Below are 14,574 nucleotides of genomic sequence, written 5' to 3' on the forward strand. Positions count from 1 at the left end.
GGACCAACAGCCCTCCTGGAGGTGTCCTGTGAACAGCCCACGTCACTGTGACAGCCACACATGATCATAAGGGACAGAGGCACAGAACAGGAGCGTCAGTCGTATCAATAAACACAAGGTGCTCAACTGACCCAACAGGGTAAGAATGTCTTAAGGACTCAAAGGAAGGCTCAATAACGTCTCACATAAGAGACGCCTGAGACACTGACAGCAGAGGCTCACAGCGAAAGTAAGTGAAAATGGTGTGCCACGCTAACCCCGATTATTTAATAAAAAAGGAAAAAAGCCAGAGTGGCTGTGTCAATATCAGACAAAGCCGATTTCAGAGCAAAGAAAATTACCAGGGATAAAGAAGACAGCTTCATGATGACAGTTCATCAGGGGGACAGGCGCCCTGAGTCCCGACTGCCCAGCAGGGAAGCCCTGAATTGCACAGAGCGGAACCCACCAGCGCTGGGAGAGTCGACAGAACAGTCCTCGTCGGGGCTGGGTACTCAGGCCCCTCACTCAGGGCTGCTGGGGCAGGACGAGGAAACCACGGGAGGGGCGGTGGGCACGGGCAGTCGAGGCACGCACGAGCCGACATTTACGGAACAGCCCTCCTGCAGCGGGACACACACACCGTCCTCCATGCCATACACCAGGCCTTGATAGACTGCAGATATCCCAATCATAGTATTTCCTACAACTACGAATGTACGGAGGCCCGACCAGCCACCGAAAGGCCCTGAAATACACTTCTGAACAAGCCCCGTTAGAGGGGACGGCCCCCGGCACTATGTGAGAGGGACCGCACTCCCACCTTCCGAGCAGTGCAGCAGCTCCCAGCAGGAGAGCAGAGTGAGAACTGGCAAAAATCAGCAGAGCCCAAACAGCCAAGAGGAGGAAAGTTCAGTGAACCCAGAAGATGCTTCTCAGACACCAGTGAACTTGCTGAAACTCCAGCTCAACTGATCATTAGAAAAAGAGGTAAAAGTTCCCGATTCCAAGCAGCAGCAGCAGCGACATGGTGACCGACGGTACTGCTGTTGGAAGGGTGATGATGTAGTCCTACCAACCACCCATGCCCAGAGCACCACCTGGCTCACGGGAAGCAGTTCTTGCCCACGCACCACGTGCCAAAGCTCACTCGAGACCAAGCAGTAACCTGTGCCTAGCTGTTCACTCAGTGTAGACCCTAATTAGCCACCATCTCACGAAAACAAATAAACCCTGGGCCTGGGCACCCCGGGGGGGTGTTCCTCAACCTGACGGAGGACCTCTACAGAAACCTCCTGCCATGTCTCTCCAGATGGTGAGGGACCGAGGAGCTTCCTAAGAGTGGACACCACTCCCCCGTGCTGCTGAACACTGCTGGGTAGGCCAGCCACTGAAACTAGGCTAGAAATAAACACCACCCAGACGGGAAGAGGGGTAAAAGCATCTCCATCAGCGTCTGCGGGAAGCAACAAGAACAGAATCCATGAACGTGGCAAAATTAGTTTGCTAGAACTAACAGTGAGTTTGGCATGGTCACGAGACACATGTGCCAAAATGAGCCACGGCTCTAAAAAAGAGAGAGAGAAGTGTCGCTGACACCGGGCAGCCCGCGCCTGTTGACGGCCCTGCGTGCAGCAGAGCTGGGTTTGCAGGCTCTGTGGTGACACTACCCAACACGTAGGAAGAAGGAGGCCCGTTCCTCTTAGCCAACGGCGTCAGAAAGAGGTGACACTGGGGGTCTGGCAAAAGGCTTCCAAGACCCAGACACCGAGAACTACCGAGCATCTCCAATGAGAAGAAGGAAGTGGAGGAGAATCGCAAGTGCCACGAGATGCAGGCGCCCACCAGGGTGGTCTTCAGGTCCAGTGTGATCCCAAGAAAACCACCCACCATCCTCCCCGAGGGTGCAAAGACTAACCCACCACAGACCTGAAGCTGAGCACACAAATAAAACTACAGAAGAAAATCTTAGTGACAGATACTTCTTAAATGCGGCCTAAAAGCAAGAAAGATACTATTTAAAAGGAAGAACCACATTTGATAGCATAAAGTTGAAAATTTCTGTCTTAAGAACATGCTATTCAATAAACGAGAAGGCAGGCCATACGCTGGGGGACACCGTACATCTCAACCATGGACGAGAATATGTCAGAACACCTACGGCTCAATAGTAAGGCCAACAAAGGGGTTTTAAAACAGGTGAAAGACGTAGAAAACACATCACCAGTCCCTTGGATGCCAATTAAGTTCATGAAAAGGTCCTCAACGTCATTCGTCACTGGGAAATGAAAACTCAAGACACAAAGAGCTTCCAGGGACCCTGTCAGATGGGCTAGCGCCGAGCCCACAGAGCGGCTGAGCACGCCTGCGTCTGCACGCCCTGCTCAGGGAGGCCAAGGGCGCGGCCACTCTGAAAACACAGGGTCAGTCTCGTAAATAGAAATACGCCCTCTGTGTTTTCCGGCCATTCTGTCCTTGTACATTTACCCACGGAGAAAGGACATGGGGGCCTCATACCAGCCACCCTCTTACGCAGGTGCCAGCCGTGGAACCCAGGGAGAAACAGTGATTCCTGAATTCCTGGGGTGAAGGGCTCCTCTTCACGGACTCGGGAGCTCCTAAGTGGGCCCCACTCAAAGAAGTCACCCTGAGCCTGAGGTGGACAGAGCCCCGAGTCCAGGGGACTTTTCCAAGTTCAGTAGACACCGAGAGCAGCAACACAAAACCCCCAGACAGCGAGGGTGCCCTGGTGCCCTGGTGCCGTCCCTAAGCCCCAACTCCTGTAGCAGCTGCTGAGTCCGGGAAACTCGCTGTTGGCAAGACTGAGCAGGGACCGAGAAAGGACGGCCCTGGTCCCCACCCCCCAGGGCAGCAGCAGCTCCCCCGACCCTCCCCAGCTGGCCATGGAGAACCGTCAGGGAGAAGAGACACAGACCCAGCTAAAGAAATTTAAAATGAAATAAAGATGCCTGCCCTTCCCCCGGCCCCACCACCCTGCTCTGAATGCACGGATTATTCTCAGCACACGCTGCTCGGAGACTGACCAGATCACCGCCCCGCCAGGAGAAGGGCGGCCTGTGCCTCTCGGCACACACTTGACATTTTGTTCTCGTTCGGGCTTCCCGTGCCGACAGTTTCTGGATTAAATGTGCAAATGGAACGCGGCCCCACGGGGGTCTCGCTCCCCGCCGGCTGAGCGCCAGGGCTGTATGCCTGCGTGCACGTGTGCGTGCAGGCACGTGTAGGAGCCTGAACATGCTCACACACGTGAGCACATCCACATGGGGCCCGTGTACGTCCACGCGTGTGGCTGTCTGGGTGCACGTCTGTGGTCACCCTCCTCAGCTGGGGGTCCGCCCAGTTGCAGCCTGCCCTTCGCCACCTTTACCAGCTGCCCTTCTGCTCAAGCGCTTGTTTGCCACAAAGGATTTTTCTCTGCCCTGTGGTGACCAGGTCCACCTGAAGCCACAGCAGCCTCCACGAGGGGCTCCTGCCTCACAGCACCATCCAGAGCCAGGCACGCACCCTCCACGCAGCCAGCCCCTGCAGGACTGCTGTTCGTGGCAGAGAGTGGCTTGGGGAAAAGACCAGGCCCCCAACTGCCACAGCCCCAAAGACACTCAAGGGCGAAATCCACCCCCACCCCCAGCCCAGGAGCTGACCGCCAGCTCCAGACACACTGGCTGGCCCCGGGCTCAAGAGCATCTCCCACCAGCTATGAAGAGGCCGCTGCGGGCCCCTCCCCCAGCCCAGGGACCCCACTCGCCCCACCCGGCATCCCTGGCCATGGCAGGCTTTGAGACTGGGGACAGAATCTAGTGGAAGGAGCGGCTGGGCCTGGCTCTGAGGGCAGCCTGGTGGAGCGGGGGCTCGGGGACCTAGGTGCTTGAGTGGCGGCCCCTCGACCCTGCAAGGCTGCACTGAGCCCCTTCCCCCTCCCACCACGAAGTCGCACAATGACATGCTTCAATGGCGCACAGCCAGGGCCTCTGGTTTTCCTTCTGTGTGACCTGGGGAGGCCAGGAACGTGATCGGAGCTCTTCTGAGCGTGGTGCCCCGGGGGACTACTCAGGCCCCTGCCTAGCCCCCTCCCCAGGCCCCTGTCCGCAGCACAGCACTCAGGCAACCCACTCCCCCGGCGGACAGCTGGCAGGCCCCACCGTGCCGTGCCCCACAGCCACAGGGACCCGCTGGGCTCATCCTCTTATCCCCGACAACTCCCCCCGGCAGCCCCAGGCGCCCCACGGGAAAGCGGGTGCCAGGGCGGCCCGTGTAGCCCCCCGCTATGTTATGTCAGCTGTTACCCTGCGCTTGAAGCAAGGCTCTCCAGCTGGCCGGGTCAGATGTAAAAACAAGGACCTAACAAAACCCGCCCCCAGCCACTCGGAGCCCGAGACCCCCACCGAACATGGCACTTACTGACGGGGTTCTTTCCAGCCCTCAGGCAGAGCATAAAGGAAACACCTGTCCCCACGGCCGGCACACTCTAATCCCACTGAACCCGAATGGAGAGACCCGAGGGCCCGCAGCAGGCGGCCCCCACCCCAGGGCTGACTTTTGTCCTGGGCCTGAAGGAAGATGGTGGTGGGGGAGGCGGGAGAGGAAAAGAGCACCCAGCCTGGACGTGCCCAAGAGGTGACAGGAGTGGAGGCCACCCTCACAGGGACGCTCCTTGCTGTCAGACCCACTCAGCAAAGAACCAAGCCCCATGGGACCCCTCCACGTGGCCTGGGTGGCCAAGGGACCTCCACACCCTGCATGGCTGTCACCTCCAGAAGGGTCCTTTCTGCTGACCTAGGAGCCCCTGAGCAGCAGGCGCCCTGTGCTGGCCCCACCAGAGCCTGCTCCCGGCCCCGGCCCGGCTCTGTCTCTCATTACCGACCTGGAGCCAGGTCATCATGATTTCTGAAGAGGGAAGGGGGTGGGTGGGGTGGGAGAGCTGCAGAGTGTGAGACCACCCAGACACCTGGCGGCCTTGGAGGGGGCCTGCCTCACGCCTGCCGCACACATGCGCGCCACGTACGTACACCAGGGGCGGGGGGCGGGGGTGTGCACGGCATGTGGGTTCCCGGGTGCCTCTGGTCACGGGGTCCCTCCTGCCCCAGAGGTGACAGGATGATCAGCCCCCATGTCCTGCTCCCCGTACCTCAGGAGTGGTCCTCGTAGACTGGCTGGGGGACGGCACCGCCAAGAAGGCAGGTCTAGGAGACACTGGCAGAGCGCTGGCATCACCGCTCAACCCCAGGCTGTGGCTGCACAGGCCTGGTGCCCCTGGGCCTGGAGAGGCCGTGCCAGCCGGGTTCACCCCAGGCCTCCCGCGCTCAGCCTCATAGATACTCTCCAAGATGAAGCTCTTCAGCAGGGGTTCCCCTTTACTCCACGTCCCCAGAATATCACCTGCTGTGTGACCTGGTCACAGGGCCAGGTCTTCCAGGAGGCTCGGCAAAGCAGGGGTGTGGGGAGACTGGGGGTAGGACCCTGAGCCTCTACCTGGCCCTCGGGGGTCTTTTTGGGGTCCACAAGTCATACCACCATGCCTGAGCCAGGGCCACTCTCCCTCCCTTCAGGGGATAGGCTGGGACACTCAGAGAGCAGTATGGCCCAGGGGTCCTGGTGGAAGGCCGTGGCCGTCCCCTGTGGTGCTGGATCCCACCTGGCCCACACAACACCTGCCCATCATGCGCTGAATGGACGTGGCCTACGTGACTGGACCCACACAGATAAGGCGAGGCCCACTGTGGGCCTCATGGAGGCTGCCCGTGTGGAGCATGGCTCTGTGAGCCCGGGGGTTCTGGTTACAGCTGGGCGCCTGTTTTCTCTGTTCTGTACAAAGAATGTCAGCTGTCCTCAAGCAGCTGCCTCTCGGGCAGGGCCCGGCCAATCCAGACCTTTACCCTCAGTCTGGGGACCAGGCTCCCAGCCAGGTGATACACCCTGTCCTGCCACCTCCCCCAGCTCCCGATCCCACAGAGGGGCCACCTGGTCCCCAGGCCACATCACCCTTCACAGCACAAGGGAGAGGCCATGAAGGGGAGGCCAGGCTGCCCAGGCCAAGGCGCCCAAACCCCGCGGCAGCCAGAAGCAACGAGAAAGAGGTGGAGCCATGTGCTGAGGAGGGACCCAGGCACAGGTGCAGGAGGCCACCATCCCTTCATCAGTGCCCTGGGCTAAGCAGGAAGGCCTTGTTTAGGACTCGGCCTTCGCCGGCTCCCAGTGACTCACAGGATGCCCCACAGGGGTGTGTTCACGGTTGGGAAAGTGGGCAGAATAAGGGTAGCTGGCCCAGCAGGGCAGAGCGCGTCTGGGACCAGCGTGAGCTGCCCGCTGCCACCCCGCGAAATCGGCAACATCAGAGCACCCAGAGGGGAACAGTGGAACCCACCGTACAGACGGCAGGGTGGACGGCTCTCCGGCTCCAGCCCGTCGCCCTCGACTCTCAGGGGAGACAACCGTCCATAGTTCACATGCCAGTTTGAGTGTCACTATTTTGAAAGTGACACAGCTAATAGTTTAGAGGAGGGCTCAGCCAACTTCCCCTCGGATCCAGAAGGTGCACACTCGAGGAGCTGCAGGTCACAGGGTCCCTGTCCTGCGGTGGAAGCACAAGTCCTCCAGCGGTCGCGTTCACCGGTGCGCAGCCATGTGCTGATAAAACTTTATTGACTGGAACAGGCCACAGGATGTGGGCCGAGCTCAGAGACCCCTGGGAGAGGCGCCCAGGGTGGACCGTCTCGCCCGAGTTCACAGGTGGTTTTGCAGATGTGGCTTAAGACACAGCCATAGAGAAGAAGGGGGCCCCTAGCCCAGAGTGACTGGTGTGCTGACAAAATGAGGACATCTGGGGCATCACACACACACACACGAGGATGCCAGGTGAAGGGAGGAATGGAGGGCTAGAGATCGCCAACAGATACCCCCCAGCAAGAGAGAGACCTGGGTCCCAGGGTCCCTCAGCCTCAGAGGAACTGGAATGGCTGCCACCCGGGTCTCGGGCTTTGGGCCTGCAGGCTGTGAGAGAGGAATGTCCACAGCTGAAGCTGCCCGTGGCCCTCTGTCACACAGCCTTAGCGGCCCCAATCCCCAGCACAAAGAAAACCCTACGGCCCCAGCGCAGCAGTCCTCCTGCAGGACCAGACACCAGAAGGGACACTTGCGCCTTCGAGCCCGCCTTAAACAGGCTGCAGCACACTCTGGCCAGGCCGATCCAGCTCTGCTTGGGGTTCCAGGCCAGCCCGAGAGGGAGCGTCCACCACACCCCGAGGCCCACTCACCAGGGAGCAGCCTCAGGCCCTGAGTTCACTGTGGCCAACCCAGCCTAGGGGATGTGTCCCCTGGAACAGGCCACAGGGGAGAGACAGGGGGTCTCAGGTGAGGGAGGAATTCCCTCTCCCAGAGTGACCCTAAATCTGAGCAAGTGGCAGCGGCCAGTGCCCGAGGGGCTATGCACAGAGCTGGAGCCTGTGTCCCCCTCAAAGCCCCGCTCTAGGGCTCCCTGCAGGCAGGACTGGAGTGCTGGCCTCCACGTAGGCAGCACTGTGCCGCGAGGTCCCCGGGGTGCAGGCCTGCATCCTGCCCTCCTGGCCCAGGTCCTGTTTGTACACAGAGCCCGGCTCACACCAGGCGCTTGATAAATATTTGCTGGCTGAATGGATGTAGGAGAGGACAAGCCGACCTGAGGAGAGGGGGCGGGGGGCACTTCTGAACCAGAAATCGGAGAGAGCCCCCGTGGTAGGGACCCTTGTGTGCCAGGAACAAAGAGACGCTCCAGATCCACAGAGAAGAGAGGATGTTTTCCTGGAGGACCTGGGAGACCAGGAGGAAGTGGTGGACGTCTCGGGGGGGCAGAGTCAGGCAGGAAGGTGACACCAAGTGACAGTGAAGGATGGCGCTCGGTCAGCGGTGTAGGAGCTCCTGGGGCAGGGAGGTGCAGGCGCGCAGGGAAACAGGGCTTGGGGCTTGTTAATGGAAAACCCGAGCCACCCGCTGGTCCCCTGACCTTGGGCAGCAGTGACTCAACCTCTGAGAGTCCCCTCTCCCGCTGCAAACAAGGTTCTTCAGGGAGAGGATCAGAGTGTGCACACAGCACGTGGCAGGGACAGCAGGGGCTCTGCTGATGCCCTCTCGAGGGCCACCAGACGTGATATGAGAGCAGACAGCACAGCGCTCCCAGGCAGCCAGCGCGACACCCGCACTGCCCCACCAGGCTCCGGGGCAGGTAGTGGGCTTCACATCAGCCGTGGGGTGGCAGAGCGGCGGCATCTGCAGGGTCATCCCGAGTGTGAAACGGGGGGCTGGGGCCTGAGAGGACCTGGGAACAGAGCCTGACCTTGTTCAGCAGGAAAGGGAGACCCACCGAGAGCCGCTGCAGGGCACGGCCCCCACCCCCACCCCCCGTTCTGCTGCTGGGAAACTGAGGCCTGCACGGGAGGCCGGCCACGGGGAGGATGCAGCTGGTGGGAGGGGTGGTCACTGCAGCAGGACAAGGGAGCTCCGCAGCAGGGAGGAAGAGTGACCTCATCCCCCAGGCCTCCAGCCGCCACTCACGGGTTTCCAACCACAGGCCCCTCAGGACAGTCCCCCGGCATGCTGGCCACCGGAAGGCACAGACGTGAACCGTGTCACGCTTTCTGTAAGGAATCAGGACAAAGGCTGTCACAAAAGCCAGCCCTCACCTGGGCCGGGGCAGGTTCTCTCAGGGCCGAGAAAAGGAGTGTTCCTGGGGCCGAGGGAGAGCCCCCAGCGGGACCGGCCGGGCCCAGGCACACACGTGCTGCCACGTCCACAGACACATGTGAGCACACAGCCTCCCCTGGACGGGAACCAGGTGGGGCCCTGCAACGCGCCTGTCCAAAGTCCCAGGCTGGACCTGGCCGGGTGAGACTCCTCCTAAGATGGCTTTTTCAGGCCCACCAAATATCCTGGTTCAGCAGAATGCTTAATCCCTCGGAGGCCGCCCTGGGGCTTCCTCGGCCCTTGCTGAGATAACAGCCTTCTGGCACCATAACAGCCAGGCGCAGCAGGAGGAGGGAAAACACGGCTCGGGAAGAGCCTCGAAGGCTGTTCCACATCTCCCACTGCCGTCCCTGCAGGCTGGCCGGGCCCCCGTGGGGCCCGGGGCTGCGGTTTGGGCTGAGCTCGCAGTCACGCTGGGCCGGGCCCAGGGACTGCAGAAACGCACGTGACGAGGGCGCCCCCTGGTGTCTGCATGGTCTGCTGAGACTGTCCCCCCCCCCCAACAGCTCCCGGCAACTCCCGGCGCCCCACACGGGGTGCCCCGGCCCCGGGGACGGCAGCCCTCCCCACCCTCGAGACTCGGGGCGTCCTGACTTGTGCTCCGTGCTCACCCACCTGGAGACTGCAAGCTGCAGTCTGCCCACCTGTAGGGCCCCAGCCAGGCTCCACTCCTCACCCTGCCCTCCAGCCCCAGCACCCCGACCCTACAGAGCCTTTACTGTCTCACAGGCATGCCCCATAGGGCCCCACCGACCTCCCGCTCGGCCCAGTGCTAGGCCATGGCTGCCTCCTTCCTAATGTCCCTAAACCCCCTATGGCTGTCACTCTGGCATAGGCCTCTGGACACAGTCAGCTCAACCCACCTGGAAGGGGCAACTCCCTAAGGCTGAAGTGGGGTGACATGGAGTGTAAACATGACCAGGCAGGCAGGGGGCTGTCATTTTACAGATGGGGAAATTAAGGCCCAGGAACACATACCCCCCCCCCCGGGGTGTGCCGAGCAGGAAGCACCAGGCGGGCAGGCGGGGCCAGGGGTCTCTGGGAGTGGTGAGGGAGGGGTGAGCCCCAGGCAGAGCATCACACCCTGCCCTCTGAAGAAAGAGCAGGTGTCCTGGGAGAAGGCAGCCCCGTAAGATGTCAGAGAGCCAGGTCCGGGCAGAGTGGTGCAAAGGCCCAGAGGCAGCAGAGAACAAGTGAGGGGCCCGGGACAGGAAGAGGGTGCCTGGGGGTCCATGAGAGAAGCTGGAGTTTACCCCAGATGCCACGGGAGCTTCTAGAATGATCAGGTTGCTTTAGAAAGCCTCCCCAGTGGGAGTGTGGGGAGGGGGCCTAGGGACACAGCCAGGGTCACTGCTCCCACAGGACGGAAAAGAGCCACTGCTTGGATGGGGGCTACAGTGGGAGGGGGCTCTGCTGTGGGGAAGGGGAGCTGCTCCACTGGCACCTGCCCAGAGAGGGTGGGAGGTGTGGACCTCACAGGCACAGTGCTCAGGGCTGCCAGCCTGGGGGCTCTGTGGACAGGCAAGTGCAGTTCCCAGAGCAGCCACCAGGTGGCATGCAGGCTCCACAGATGCTAGGGCCAGGCGGAAGGAGGCAGTGGCTCCTGGGCCCAAGTCACCCTGGGGGACCAAGGCAGACCACCCCAGATCCAAGGTCGCACAGGAGGGGCTGAATGCATCACACATACATGGGCACACACGTGAACACGTCACTGGTTTAACACGACTGCACGTGAAACACAACCATGTACACACACACATACACACACAGCTGATCACTCACAGGCACACACCTCATGGCAGGCAAGTGCACACTCATGAACAAGCTCGTGTACACAGGTGCACACAGCCTCCCACTGACACACATGCCCAGACACACACAGCTGTGCGTGAGCACACATGGCACATGCATACACGTGTGCACGCTGCCTCGCACGTGGCACATGGGCACACAGCGTGCTCACATGTGTATATTCACACACGCAGATGTGCACGTGCTCCTCTCCTGGGGAATCTTCCGCAGCCAGGCCCTTACAGCTGAGAACCGTGGGGAACCCTAGTCCCATGCCCTCCAGGGCAAGTCCCAGGGCGGAGCACCGAAGACCCCGTCCCCGTGGAGGGACCCGCAGTGGCCAGGCCTGGTGCACATGCCCTGTGGCCGACACACCTCCCTGCACAGTGACCCCATGCTGTCCTGTGAAACACAGCCAGCAGCTCAGCCAGCGCTCACGGACAGCTGGGTCCACGGGGGGTGAGGGATGCCAGGGTCCTGGGCAGGTGGCACGGGACACGGAAGTAGCCTAGAGCGGGAAAGGAGAGACACAGCCTGACTGAGCACTGTGAGAGGTCCCTGGGTCCTGCAAAAGCCCTCAGCAAAACTCTGACACCCAAGAGAGACGTGGGACAAGCCCAACTGTCACACCCCACCACACAGGACTGGGGCTGGGGGCCAGTAGGAAATGCCCGTCCCCATGCTTGGTGGCTGGGTATTCCTCTGGATAAGCATGAAGTGACAGCAGGCCGCACACCCCACCCTTCCATGGTGCCCAGCAGGACTGGTGACAGCTGTACCTGCACAGGGGACTTCCATCCTAGAACCCAGGAATCCGGGGGAACCTGCTAGATCAGTGAGTAAGCACAGCAGAGTCCCAGCCAGGAAACTGCCCGTCAGGGCTTTGTGCATGCCAAGAACATCCCATAAAACATGTCACAAGGGAGGACCCTTCAGTGACAGCAATCCCCAACTGCTCATTGCCACCCATGTTATCAGAAATAACCCACAGCCACCGTCCCAGACCCATGGCCCCCACCACACAGGCTCCCAGAGACACGCACCAGAGGTGCCGGGCTCCCCGACCTACTCATCAGGTGCCAAAGCTGGACCACTGGGTCGTGAGGTCACTGGGAGGAGAAGACGAGCAGGAAAGCCCTGCAGGAAAGGCCCTGCCCGCCCACTGGGAGCCAGGCCTCTGCCAGGCCCCGGGAGGCCAAGGAGGGAACCCCAGAGCGACTCTGCCTTGGAATCTGGTTTTTAACAAAGGTGCACCTCAAGTCAGGTGGGAGAGGCACTCTGGGATAGGAGCTGCTTTACTGGCGGCCAGGGGTCCCGCCTCACGAGAGTCCCAGTGGCCACGCGCCACATGGACATCAACTGCCCGCAGGAGCACTGTGAGCCCCGAGCAGGGGACGCTGACCCATAACTCAGAATCCGGAACCGCTAAAGCCCAGGCAGACCTGGCTGCCTAAAATCAAGATAGGCACCACCTCTGGGCTGTCCAGGGTGACTCAGGAGCCCAGCTGGACAGCCGCGGGGCCAGATGAGCCTGAGAGCTGGCCCGGCCAGCCCCAGGTAGCGGGCGATGGAAAGCCCATCCTGATCCTTGCTCCTTCTGCAGCTGCGGGGACAGCCCACCGCGAGAGGGCAGGCGTAGCAGAGGTGCGGCCTCAGTCCTGAGAGGCCCTGCCATGGCCCCCAGGCGGCTTCCTCGGGGACTCTCTGTCCCCCGGACACAGCTGGTCCCTAGAGAGCACCACCTCAGCAGCCTCAGCACCACACCAGCCGTGGGTCCCCACAGAGCCTGGGCCGAGCAGAGAGGTGAGCCGAGGGTGAGCGGCCCTCTCGGCCCTGGCTCCGGGCTCTTGAATCCAGGCCAGGGCAGGCCCCCTCCTCAGCTAGGGTCCCCCCAGGCCCCGTCCAGAGTTCATGGCCGGCTGGAGAGGAGGGAGTCCTCCTGTCCCACCGCAAGCACACGGGGCCTGCAGAGGTGGAAGGGCCAGACCCAGTGCTCAGGAGTTTGGTCCTCAGACTGCCTGAGCTCCTCTCTAGGGCTGGGGACAGGCCCACACAGGGATGAGATGCCCCAGCCCTTACCCATAGAGGACACGCACAGGCCTTTGTGCCGGGGCAGGCCGGGCTCCCAGCCCAGATGGCCCCCTCCAGCCCAGCACCAGGGGCACCAGGAGCAGCCTCCTCTTTCCCAGAGCCGACCCCCAGGGCCACTGAGCCATCTGGAGGCCCCAGGCCCCTACATACCATCCAGAAGAGCGTCCCCGTGGCCAGAGCGGCGTACTGCTCGATGGTGGACAGCACGCTGAAAATGAGGCAGACCAGGACGATGAGGAAGCTGTAAGAGAGGAGGGCGCAGGGTCAGCACCCACCAGCCCCCAGCACCCACCCAGCAGCAGCAGCCGAGGCACCCCGTGTGAGATCCCAGAGCACGGCCAGAGCCCAGTCGTCCATCAGCTGTGAGTGGACACAGGAAATGCCAGGCCGTCAGGTGGACACCCTAGACCTGCCCAACAGGGGAGGACCTCAAAATGCTGTGCCCAGCAAGCAGACCCCACGACCCCCATCACGGGCTCGTGTCCTGGATGGGCATGTCCACAGGGCAGGGAGCAGCCCGGGGCCCTGGTGGGCAAGAGGGCTCCCCTTCTGCATGACCGACGACGTTCTGGACTCGAAGGGCAGCGCTCTTCACCACGTGCCTTGGGCTGCAGCTCTGTCTCCAGACGCCGTTTCCCCAAACCCTTTCTGGTCAAGCTCCGCTGGCACCACTGGCAGGACTCAGGGCCAGGCAGGGTGCCTGGAGGTCACAGCCACCTCCAAGGAGAAGCAGGCCACCAGCTCGAGCTCATCAGAGGAAAAGGAAGCAGAGACTCGCCCAGGGCCAGCACCCAGGCTGCCCACGTGCCCTGTGACACACAGAACGCAGGCCACTTGTTCTGATCCGGTGGGAGCCACAAAGCTAAGGAGCCACCCCCTCCCACTAGTGAACCCCCAGGGTCCCTCTTCCACTGAGCTCAGTGTCCTTGTATGTCACCAGGCCAAGGTGGCCCCAGCCCTCCTCCTGCCTGGGGAGGGGCAGCCACTGAGATGTTCCAAGGGCTGTGAGGACTGCAAACACCTCTCGCGGGCTCTCAGGGGCGGGCAGAGGGTGGCTGCCCCCCGAGGTGCCGACCTTCTGCCCAGAACCCAGGAGCCCAGCCCCCCTCCCCGCCCTGAGCACCCACTGCCCCTGTGGCTTTCAGTCCACGGCAGCCAGGACGCCCAGCACCTCCTGCAGGCTCACCCTGCCGAATCTCCCCCCGTCTCCCGTCTGCCCAACACGTGCCCTGACCCTCAGGGGTCACAAATGGGCTTCCAGGGTCACAGGGACCTGGGCGTCTCCCCCAGGCTCCTGTGGCTAAAACCACCCTTCCTGGCCTCTGCGGCCCCAAGCCCTCGGGACTGACCCACTGACCCTGTGGGCCATCTGTGGCACCTGCACAGCCACCTCCAGCCTGACCCCATCTCCATGCTGCCTGTCCCACCCAGCCAGCAAGTGGCCCTCTTGTCACCATGGTGGCCCTGCCCAGCGCAGCTCCCCCACCTCCGTTGCTAGTCTCAAGGGAGCCGGGTCAGCACCTCTGTGCCGGCTGCAGCCTACTGGGGGCCCACTTCAGGCTCCACTGCCCATGCAGAGGCCGGGCCGTCCTCTGAGCCCACCCTCCCAAGAGTCACTGCTGAGACCTGGTGCCGGTCCTCCACCCCGGCCTGTGGGTGTCCTGAGAGCTGGTGACTAGACATGGCCTGGGGCACAGCAGTCCTCAGCCCCTGGTGTGCGCACCGGCACATGACCCCTGAGCACCTGGCTCTGCCTCTGCCCCTCCCATGGGACCCTGCCTCTGTCCCCACAGCTACCACCCTGTCTCTTGGCACATGACAGCCCCAGTTCAGCCCAGACCCCAAGGCCACCACCCAGACCCCAGTCCGACCACAGTCCCTCAGCCCCAGGACCCCTGCCCCTCCTCGGGCCTTGCCTCCCACCACCAGCCCCTCACAGGTGGGGGTTCTGGCTGCATCAGGTCTCAGGGTGCTGGCACA

General features: G+C 62.1%; 1 protein-coding gene across 1 annotated transcript in view; it reads right to left on the bottom strand.

The window, feature by feature from the left end:
* Kcnq1 (potassium voltage-gated channel subfamily Q member 1) overlaps positions 1-14,574 on the bottom strand; it is a 288,888-nt gene that overhangs the window by 222,594 nt on the left and 51,720 nt on the right. The window contains exon 2 of the mRNA XM_015503067.2: positions 12,745-12,835. Coding sequence (XP_015358553.2) covers positions 12,745-12,747 — 3 coding nt within the window. The 5' untranslated portion in view covers positions 12,748-12,835. The remainder of the gene's footprint in view (positions 1-12,744; positions 12,836-14,574) is intronic.

Source organism: Marmota marmota, unplaced genomic scaffold (genome assembly GCF_001458135.2).
Source record: "Marmota marmota marmota unplaced genomic scaffold, marMar, whole genome shotgun sequence".
Lineage (NCBI taxonomy): Eukaryota > Metazoa > Chordata > Mammalia > Rodentia > Sciuridae > Marmota > Marmota marmota.